The following is a 12059-nucleotide window of genomic DNA, read 5'->3' on the forward strand; positions in this document are numbered from 1 at the left end:
CATTCTCTTTACAAAGTAGTAACTATTTCTTAAAATAAACTAAAAAATTATACATTTTTTAAAATGTTGTTTAGTGTTGGACATAAACCTTCCTTTTTGAAATAAAAAGCGACCATTTAGAAACCTGGATGAAAGTGGAGAATATTCATCTGTGGCAGATATAACCTGTGCAAACTGCTGCATCACTGATATTAATATTTATTTTAATTTGAATGAACAGAGTGTTTGAGTGACTGAATGTTGAGACTTACCTCAGGGTGGTGGGACAGAGAGATCACCGCTCTCCATCACAGATGGAGGAATTTTCTCGACGTCCTAACAAAAGACAGAGACAAACTGTTAAATGCACCGATCCGAAAACACAGAATCCCTGCTCTTATATACACCATATATTCATACTCAAGCTGTGTTTTTAAAGTGCACTGTAATGTGACATGCAGTGTTTCAGATTTATACATGTGGAAAATATCAGATGATAATAATAATAATAATAAACGTCAATTAATTTTGGTTTTCTGAAAGATTGAAAAAATATATCTCAACTGAATTTATGATACACAATCGACTAATTTTGTATTTGTAACTGAAATTCGGAAAGCGCAAAGCAGAATAGAGCATAAATTAAATATATTTGAATAAATGACGTAGTAGGAATATAGATCAAAGGTTTAGATTGCTGCTCTCTTTTCTTTTCTTCTTTTTTAAATGTATATTGTATTTTATGCAGCTCAATTTCCAAGACATATGCAAGCTCTCTCTCTCTTTTTCTCTCTCTCTTTCACACACACACACACACACACACACACACACACACACACACACACACACACACACACACACACACACACACACACACACACACACACACACACACACACACACACACACACACACACACACACACAGACTCGCAACTAAAAACACATCACAATAAAATCATAAACTCTCAAAATCAAAGGTACATTATTTCACACAAGTCAAAAAAAGTTTAGATGTTTGATTTAAGATGAAATGATCCTTCATCGGTGCAACTACGGGGGAAATTTGTCATTTTGAAAATATAGAAAAGTGAAACACTTGGTGAGTTCATGTCTATACATGAACATTCTTTGGCTCGTCTGTGAGCACAGGTTATTCCCACACATGTATGTGAACACAGCTATATGTGAGCTCATGTCTGGGACCACTGTGGATAAAGAAAACATGGTTTCAGAACCGCGGGTGACAAATCATCACGAATAGCTCTATTTCCTGAGCTTCAGTGGAGTGAAATGAGGCAAAGGAGCGACAAACTATATTAATGTGCCCCAATCCATCTTTAAGCAACAATGAGAACCATTCATTTCCCGTGTAATCTGATTCACACTGGGGCCAAATGGACTCTGACCCATTCAGCTATGCGGGAGCTCCCAGTGAGAGACCTACAGCAGAGAGAAGAGAAGAGAAACCTGAAAAAGCCTCTCAGTCACCAACATGGACAGACTGACTCTCTGTGAGACTCTACAGCTTCACACTCACACAAACAGAGAGCGTGATAAACACCCGGCGACACGTAGGAACAGTCGCACGCATGTATGCACACCGCGTAGACTAACACGCACACACATACTTGTCCCCACGTGTCCACTCTTGCTTAGTCAAACAAACACACACACACACACATTAAGTTTAACAGGGGGGGTGGGGGGGGGAGTGAGGTCCACGTGCAGTGGGCTGCTACATGGCAGCAGTGTGCAGGGTCAAGGCCTTTCCCAGGTACAAATGAAAGCGAGAGGAGAGGCTTTGGAAGAGCTGAACAACACTGTGTGGGTCACCTTGCCTGGCAGAGAGATCAATGTCTGTTTGACTGACTGAGAGAGAGAAAAGAAGGGTAAATCACCTCTCGCTTCATTGAGATGCAGGTAAAACACACAGGAGTGGGCTCAGCTCTGGCTCCACCCTGCATAACACAAACACGCGCATGTGCCAGAGGTCGACCGATACGAGGTATGATATGAGGCCGAAAGATTGTTTTCCCTCAGTTTCTCCTTCTCTGTTAGATGGAGATTGAGTACCTTTAACTTAGCAGTTAGACTCCAACCATTAAGTTCCCTTTCCACTTGGCCAGTTTAATAAAAACAAACGCTACGCATAATTCCCTAACTTAAATCAGACATTAAAACCCTTTTACAATCACACGTGACACCACGGCGCATGTGTCATTTCAAATTACCGTAACTCTTCGCTACTTCGTGCAATTTTAATCATTTGAACTGCCCCTGAAAGTATATAAATATATCTATTATTATGGTGTTAATATGGTAAACAAAACTTAGTCTTTTTCTCCAATCTGCATTTTATGTACATGTACGGCAGCTAACGGCAATATTTTATATGAAAATAATGTATATACCTGGGCTGGCTAGATTTACAGCATGTGCTTGATGAACCATTTACATGATATTTAGGATTGTTGGATGATCCAGTGAGTTTGAGCAGGATTAAACCAATACTGATGCTCATCCCTAGTATACACCACACATATTGCATACATTAAACAGGTCATCAAAAACACAACCTTTTGGACAACCATATTAGCATGCACGTGTCCTGCAACTCAACTTTCTGTTTCGACAAACATCAACACAGCCTCAGCTGTGTTTATCTGCGAGTCAGAATATTGTGATCGCATATAATTAAATCATGATTAGCTTTCATCTGCTGCCCTTTAGTTATGTGTAATGTGAAGAACCTCCCATACAAGCAAATGATAATCACATTATAGGCATATGTTGATGATTTCACAGTGATCTCATCTCAAAAACAGGACTACAGGACTGCATCCAGACAATGACATTAGCTCTATATGCTCACCACTCTACATGTAGAGTCTATTTACATGTAGAGAAAGAATCACTATCTAAAGCCAATAAGAGAAACAGGAGGTGGTGGAACTAACCCTCTTTCACAGCTGCTGCGTTCTCACCACACATGCACAGCGGCATCAGGAGGGGGACAAGTTAAATTATTAGGGTTTCAAATAAATGACACATAACTCAGGACAGAGGAAGACGGAGAGAACGAGAGGGAGGCAGAGGAGCTGTGGCACTGCAGGACCAGATGATGGACGGAGCACGGAGGAACATGAATGCAGCTGATTTAAATCACTTTAAATGTAAATGTTTATCGCGCGAGTGATGCAGATGCCGACTGAGTGGAAGAGATTGAAATTGTTTCCTCTTTTGAATGCGAATATGCTTTTAACCCTTAGGGGTGTTTGTCATGGCGAATGCACACGCACACGCACACACACACACACACACACACACACACACACACACACACACACACGCACACGCACACGCACACGCACACACACACACACACACACACACACACACACACACACACACACACACACACATACACACACAAACAGTTGTTTTACTAAGTGAACATTCAGTCTCCTGTTCCATTTTTCCTGACAGAACCACAACACACTTCATTGCCCATATTTTCAATTTTGATATGTCATATACTTTAATTGCATGTGCAAACATAGAAATATTGTTTTTAAACATATCTGTATTTAATTTGAATTTTATTGACATCAGAAGAATAGAATTGGTATAGCCTGAGTAATTCGGGGGGGAAATGATTTTGATTTTTTTCCTGACAGCCATTGCACTTGCGGTCTGATTTGCGATATCATTGATTATCAGTCAAATTTCTGTTCATTTTTCACTGCGTAATACATTTACAGTGTGATTGAGCACTGCCATCAGACACCATCAAAACAACTCTGTATCCTGTTGCAACCATGGGAATTTCAACCTATCTGTTTCTAACACGTATGGGTTGATGAACAGAAATAGAATAGTTAAACCGCAGCTTTTGCGATGAAATAATTGTTCCAGGAATTAACACAGAAGCATCACTGTGACATGATAAAATCCCAGCTGCCATCTCAGTGTGAGAGTACAGCACGAGGCCGGCCACTTATTGAGCCTCCACACACAAAGACTCGACAGTGTGCACAGCCTTTGTCATATTAATTCTGAGGCATTAAAGTGAAGTACATGATGATGATTCAAATGTCAATACTGATAAATCTCAGACTGATTTCCCATACTTGACCTAAAAGAGAAGAGTCCAATATTGTGACAGCAGACAACTACATTATCTTTAATAACCTAATCATTGGACAGACTGCAAATGATTACAGCGCAGAAGTCAATATGCCGGGCCTGAGAATAGAATTACAGCTCTATACTGGTGAGATTAATAATGTGGCGTCGCGTGCACACACTGCACGTACACACTCCTTCAGTCTTTACAAATGAGGCAGAGGAGGCAGAGGGCAGTGAATCTGCTTGAGTGCTGCATGAGAAAGGAGGAGGAGGAGGAGGAGGAGGAGGAAGTGCTGAAATGTTGTTTCCTTTTGCCTTTTGTCCTCCTTCAACACAGGAAGTGAATCAGTGTTACAGTGAATCCTCCTGCCTGCTGGTGTGTCTGCAAGTCACACACACTCACACAAGAATAAAGCATCCCGTGTAATTTACACACTCGCCTCCAATAGACTGTGTGGTTTGAAATGAAGCAGCACAAACACTGTGAAGCAAGAACTGTATATAGCATAATGTTTATACACTGTAATTGATGTTTGACCTCAGATGTGTTTAATCTATTAAAGTCATTTAAACATATACACAATGAAGTTGTACTTAGCAAAAATAAATTAATTAATACATTATTTGACATATATTGTGATCATTAACATAATCATTAATTATTGTGAAAATATCTTTGGCTATATTGTTCATGCAGCTCCGTACAAGTAAGACCAGCCCATGGCCAAGAGGAAAGGAATTGGTCTTTCTAATCAGAAGGTCCCCTGTTTAAATCAAGGTGCCCCTGAGCAAGGCATCAGAACCCCATTGCTCCCCAGGTGCAGATAAGTGCTGCTCACTACTCCTGCACCCCGCGCGTGTGTGTGTGTGTGTGTGTGTGTGTGTGTAAAAAAAAAAAACTTATTCTAATTCTAACATCACTGATGTGTGAGCAGGTACCAGGTGAGAGTGTTGTGAGAAAATCTTCTCTTTTTCCACACAGGGGGGAAAAAAAAGAGAGGTGCTGAGAAAGAAGTATAGCATCTCCAGCTCTAGGTTATAACACAAATGTAATTAAACAGCACACTGTATTGACCTAATCAGATAGGAGGGTTATAAATTAGTGGACACATGCTCACTAAAAGGCCCTCTCCCCTCAGCTAGGATGCATCTCTGATCGTTTATCATCTGAAAGGAGCAGGAAGGCAGCCAGCATCTCTCTCTCTCTCTCTCTTTCCCTTTTCCTGTCTCTGTCTCTCACTCACTTTTAATCACAGGGAAAATCGTTCCTGCAGGCATAAGAGGCTCCTTTCTTGTCCCCAACGCTGGGCTTAAGATGAGCTGGATGAGTGTGTGTGTGTGTGTGTGTGTGTGTGTGTGTGTGTGTGTGTGTGTGTGTGAGAGAGAAACTGTTGCACAGACCCAGCACAGGCTTTGTCTCCACCACTCATTCAAAATAAAGTCCTTACTTTGGTGCGTTTTAACCAGTACTTACAAGTATACATGCATTCACACACAGAAAACACCAGCACTCAAAGGTCATGCAGTAGAAAAATATAATTTCCTTCCTCTACACACACACAACACACACACACACACACACACACACACACACACACACACACACACACACACACACACACACACACACACACACACACACACACACACACACACACACAGGTTTCCAGCAGCATGCATGCGTCGTCTCAGACATTACTCTGTGTGTATGTGTGTATATGATGCACAGTTGCAGGCAGACTGAGTCCAGAGCAGAGGCAGAGGCTGCAGGACCGAACAACTTCCTGTGGCTCTGATTCAGTCACACATCACACAGACACACTTCACACTTGTGGGTTAACACAATCACCATCACAATCATCATAATTTAGCCATATGATAAAGAATTATAGTTTTTTTTTTTTTTTAACCTGCAAGAAATAATTCATTTTAAACCTCATATTTAAAATTATAGACACGTGTGAGATTTGATGTACTTATTCAGGATTTTTTTTTTTTTTTTTAATGTTTGACCTGCACAGCTTTGTTTGTGGTCGACTTTGAAAACGAAACGTTCCACACACGACATTCAACAAGTGGATATCTGCCGAGTGAAAAGTGCAAGTTTACTCTCAAATCAATCATTAACCATCCACCTGCCTGCAGTTCAGTTATTATCAGGGCCTGAGGGGGAAAACATCTAAATGATGATGAAAATGAAAGAGTTACGAGCCGATTATTAAGAGAAATTACATACTTTAATTGCGCAACAAGTGAAGTTAAGCCCCTTTTATTTCACGAGAAACAAAAGACGATGAAAGAATGGACGTTAAATTGATGTGCGGTGTGAAATTTAGGAATAAAATGAATTTAAAATGATCAAATCATATCAGTCATGGACTTCATCTTATTATTATAATTATTATTAATATTATTATTATTATTATTATTATTATTACAACACAATCAAACACAGATGTTTATGAGCAGATGTTTTAATTGTAATTTTCAGATTAGATGGAGAAAAGACAGTGACGAAAAAAAAACTAAAAAGGAGGAAGAAACATTTCCAGGAGAATGTTCTCGTTTCCATTCATGATGGTTTATTGATGAACGGTTTATTTATGAAATTCCATTTTTAAAAGTGTGAACACGATCTTCCGCGTGATAACTGTCCAGACAATAATGCATTTATAGAAAACCAAGGGCGTCATCACAAAGGATGAATATATGACTTAGTATTATTATTATTATTATTATTATTGTTATAATAATCATTCTACAATATTAAATATATATATTTTTAGAAGAGTCCACAGTTTATTTGGCGAAATAAAATCCACGGGGATCTCCTTAAACTCAATTAAATTCCTCAAATGAAAGGAAAACACGTTGCAGAAAAGTAGAGAACATGGCGAGTTTCAACAGTTTTGCGTGACATATTTGCCCTGTTTCTTATGTGTTTCCAAACATGCATGATCATATCTCCAGTCCCACTTGTTGATCGCATGTGATGAATTTAATCTGCGCATTTATGAGGAACAAATAATGCGGATAATGCAACTAAATGAAAGTGTTTGCTTTCACAATGTGTTTGTATAAATCAAGCTGTTTTATTCCACAGTCATTTTCCTCACAGAAAGGTTTGAGGTGAACTTTTATGAAAGCAAACTGACGGATGGTTGTCATGTTTTTATAATACAATCAATATACACAAAAAAGTCACAAAAAAAACAGGAAAAGTACAAAGTAAAAGGCAAAATAAAAGCCACAGTCCGTACATGACCAGCATGCATGACTTTGCACAACCGTCACAGTCTGATGTCCCAACTTGAATCAGTTTTATTTCTCTTTTTTTTTTTTTTTTTTTTGATTTTTTACAAGACACACGATATGATGATGAAGTGAAAATGAGATCATTCAAATCAAAACATGAAAATAAAGTGGTCTTAAAATAAAGCTGCTGCATTGTTTCACTTTGCAAAATGAGAATAAAAAATAAAGTGAGGTGAGGATGGATGAGGCTACAGGAGCGCACCTGTGATGTCAGGGAATTTTGGACGAAAGTCCTTTAAAAATGTTTGTTGAATTTGCTCAGAGTCTCTGTGTGTTTTATATAAAGACCATTTTACGCATCCTTTAAATTTGAAACAAAAATACATCTTTTACAGAAAAGTGGAAAATCTCCCACTTTAACTAACGCAGCTTTAATTATAAAATAAGTGAACCTGTTTTGCTGCGGAATCCTAAGTTCTTTGTAAGGATCGCGATTACTTAAAAAAAAAAGAAAAAAAAGAAAAAAAAACTTTTTCAGCGCCGAGACTCACATGAAAAACTCCGGGGATGAAGGGTTGTTGTCGCTGCTGGAGCCTCCGTTTTCTCTAAAGCCGGTGCTGATGAGCTTCTCGTATTTCTCCTTGTAGACGTCCCTCTCCCTGGCCAGCCGGGAGATCTCCTGTTTGAGGTGATCCACCTGCTGCATCAGCTGCGTCTTCTCTCCCTCCAGGACGTGCCGCTGCTGGACGCGCTTGTATCGGCAGGACTGGGCATAGCCCCTGTTCTTCAGTGTCCTCCTCTTCTGTTTCAGGCGGATCACCTCTTCCTTGCTGACCCCCCGCAGCTGCCGGTTCAACTCCCGCACCGACATGGTCACCAGCTGGTCGTCCGAGAAGCGGTCCTCCAAGCGCAGGTGCTGGTGGTTCCCCCCCGCGCCGCCGCCGGACTGCGACCCGGAGGACCCGTGGTGAGCGCCTGAGTGGTGGTGGTGGTGATGGTGGTGGTGGTGGTGTGGATTCCCGTTCTGAGCCGCGGCTGCGGCGATGACCGCGGACACCACGGCGGCCGCTGATCCCATCTCCTCCCCGGCCATGGCGCCTCCTGCCCCGGCTGCGCCGCCGAACTGCTGCCCCCTGGCATAGCCATCGAAGGTCTGGAGCTGGTGACTGCTGCTGATCAGCGCCTCTACGGCGTCCTCCGGGCTAAAGCCCAGAGCCTCGGGATTCAACTGCTGTTGGTACCCGGTCATCCAGTAGAAATCCTCCAAGTGCGCCTTCTGTTCGCTCCCTGATCCCGGACTGGGCGCCGAGAAGCTTGGAGAGGGGGGAACCGAGCTGCAAGGCGTGCTCATCGGGGTGGAAGATAGGGATCCCCCGGCGACCACGCGGCTGCACTGGCTGATGCTGCGATCGGGCTCCACCGGCTCCTTTTTCACTTCAAACTTCATCAGATCGAAGTCATTAACATATTCCATGGCCAGGGGACTGGTGGGCAGGTCGGAGTTGCTCATTGCCAGTTCTGATGCCATCCTCTTGCTGTTGACAGTCCTCCAAAGGGGGTGAGGAGCACCTGTCAAAGTGGGCTGCTGAGACACGCACTGAGCCAGCTTGATTTCTTTATTTATTTTCTTCAAAACCGACGGAAAAGTGAGCTTTTCTCGCACTAATTGCGCCGCGCAGGTTTTTTGGTTCTGTGCGTCGATAAGTTTTTTTTTTTTTTTTTTTCTTTTTTTTTTCTTCAGTCTGTGTTGCACAGACGCATTGGAGCTGCGCTGTTTCCTCCCTCTCTCCCAGCGTGCGGGTGTCTGAGCGCCGCTCTCTCTGTTTCTACCATTTAACACTTCATGGCTCCTTTTAGGATTAGTGCGCCAATTTGAGGAGGTTCACGCGCGTGTCCCGGGCAAAGAGTTGCCTTGTGGAGAAAGAGGGGGGAAAAAATCTCCACCCGAGGATTGATAGGTTTTTTTTTCTATGGGATCAGTCAGAGGACGAGTTAAAAAGCATTGCTTAGTTTTATAGGCGCTATGACGTCACACTGAAATATGAAATTGACCCACACTCAGCCAATGAGCAGCTCAGTCTGGACACGTTATTAGCATTAATACAGAAAGCAAAGTTTTCTGAGACTGACAACACACCCAGTATTATTCATCCTTTATTTCTGTCCACTTAACCCAGGAAAAAATACAAATATAAGACATCAGATGATAAATCTATCTTTTTATATTTGTATCTCATGTGTAACATAATTTCATTCATTTTAAAATTGTAATAAACGATCATTCAAATTTGTCAAGAATATTCTTTGTTTCAGATCTGACTCCTCATTTAAATGTGCTTCATACTTAAAGGTGTTTCATCAACTCTATTTATATATACACTTTTTAATTAAGGGGTCAGACAATAACAGTTAGTCTCCCACACTTAACACAAACGTACTGTCACCAAAACGCCTTTCACTGAGGAAAGAGAAGCAGAAACAGATGATGAACACAGAGAGAGCGGAGCAGAGAGAGCAGAGAGAGCACCAGGGTCAGACTGTGTGAATGGAGCGAGGCGCTGCTCCGCTTCAATGGCATCGTTAGGAAACCCAATGTCGCCACCTTTCGGTGTAAAAAGTTACTGCGTGTGCCTCTGCGAGGGTTTGTCGAGCAGGTTAAGTGATTCTCTGACAGTGTACACATCTTTTATTTACTTTACAGTGTTTCTCAGTGGCTTTGGTGCTTTTCTCACATCACTATTAACATTTGCACAGCAGTCAGTGCATTTCTCAAAACAATTAGTGCATTTGTGCAAACCCGAGAGGATAACCTGCAAAAGCATGTCACTTGCTCAAAATAGATAGTCCATTCTTCAAAAGCAAGTATTCATGTCAATGAAACTGCCAGTGTCATCAAAACGAGAAGTCTTGACACCATCATTTATGAACAAGAGTCAAATGGCTTTGTCATGTTTTCATTATGACACTTTATTCTCTCAGTGTTTTTCAATGCAACAAAAAAAGGTCAGAACTCAGTGACACAACCTGAAAATGCTCAAGACAGCAACGATGCACTAATTGTAAAGTTACACATCGCTGTAGTACGGGGACTAAGTGAGATATTATGAGACGTTGGATTATTGTCCAATACTATAATACTTTACATACCTGTTCACCCTATGAAATGGCCGTGATTGACAACATGGTCCACAACTGTAGCTCTAATTTCATCAGGAATCTGCCTCTGTGTTTGGTCTCTTCTCCCTCTTCCCCTTCCTCCACACATCCTCACACCTCTTCCACGACGCTGACTTTCCATTTCTGTGTCACAGAATTGTAGAAATGGTACGCACTATGTCCTGCTCGGTTCGTACCGTATACACATGCCAAGTGAGAGTTCATGGGATTCATGGGAGGTTGAACTAATAGTTATGAGAATTTTCATCGCGATCTGAGAAAAGCACCAAAGCGACTGAGAAAAACTGTAAGTGGATCCTCTCCTGCTCTGTGCTTCATATGAGCTCCTGCTGAGGCTGAGGTGAAGAAGGACGTGTGAACTAACACCAGATCTGTGATTCAATTATCTCAACAATGCACTGAGAACATCATTAATCTGACAGAACATAATACACGGTATGTTCAGACACAATAGACTGAATGATGTCACAGAATGTGTAGATCAGTAAAATGATTTCTGAAAGGGAAAACATAGTTTGTTAAGATGATTTTATGACTTTTTATTCTCTGCATCTCACACACACTTGTGTCTTAAAGGCACATTATCACCAGGCCAGGTCTCAGACTGAAGTCGTTTATAGTCAGAGGCAAATTAGTGACATTTACTATAATGTAATCTATTTTTTAGATTGGAGAATTTAGATTAGAGCGAAAAGTTCAAACACTATATCTGGTTTGCCTGATGCTGATGGAATGTTTTGGTCCGGTGAACCCTGGTGTCGACCATTTGACTGAATCTTTTCTTGTATTTGTGTGAATTATATATTTTGAATATAGTATTTGATGCTGAAAGCTTCAAAAATGATTGTTTAATGTGACCTTAATGTAAAGATAGCATATGGCCGGATAAGTTCACACACTTCTTTCTCATTCCTTTCAAACACACAACACTGGAGAGGTTCAATTTTCAGGTTTAGTTTAGAGGTGTTATTTTGTTGTGATGTCGCAGACGTTTAATGTTTACTTCTGTCATTGCTTAGTCTCGCCTTTTATTTAGATATTTTTTTTTTTCTTTTAATCTATCTGACTTAAAACTCGTTTGTTAATTCATTTCACTCTTATTCATTACAGACAAAAATGGGTAGAAAGCCGTACTGAAAAATAAATATTACAATAATTATTCAATCCATACAACCAGTCATTGTTATCTTCCAAGTCTAATACAGTCGTTTTAAATCTTTTAAACTATTTGTGCACTTTCAAAAACTGTGTAACAAATATTCTAATAACCAACCCACAGCATGACTCAGCTAAAAGGCTGCCGCTGTGATTTTTATTTACATTTTTACAGTTTGTTTATAGTGAAGCATGCAATATATGGGATTTTTGGATGTTGTATCAGACATAGTGATACTGACTATAGTACGGGCTCATCCCTCGCTTCTGTCTAATGTAATAATCAGCATCAGTCTCCCTGGTGCTCTCCCTCTCCCTCTCTCTGCGTATCTCTCAGGAGTGGTGGCACATAAGAACAAACAA

At 40.9% G+C, this 12059-nt stretch overlaps 1 protein-coding gene across 1 annotated transcript; it reads right to left on the reverse strand.

Annotated features, from left to right (window-relative positions):
* Positions 1-287: 287 nt before the first annotated feature.
* Positions 288-8949, reverse strand: mafb (MAF bZIP transcription factor b; the record flags this gene model as incomplete). The annotated part of the gene is made up of 2 exons (XM_083894204.1): positions 7916-8949; positions 288-315 (listed from the first exon to the last, which is right to left on the reverse strand). The coding sequence occupies exons 1-2, from the start codon at positions 8890-8892 to the stop codon at positions 288-290; spliced, it is 1005 nt and encodes a 334-aa protein (XP_083750330.1). The 5' UTR covers positions 8893-8949.
* Between the last annotated feature and the right edge of the window lie 3110 nt (positions 8950-12059).

Source organism: Microchirus variegatus, assembly GCF_963457635.1.
Source record: "Microchirus variegatus genome assembly, chromosome: 8".
Taxonomy (NCBI): domain Eukaryota; kingdom Metazoa; phylum Chordata; class Actinopteri; order Pleuronectiformes; family Soleidae; genus Microchirus; species Microchirus variegatus.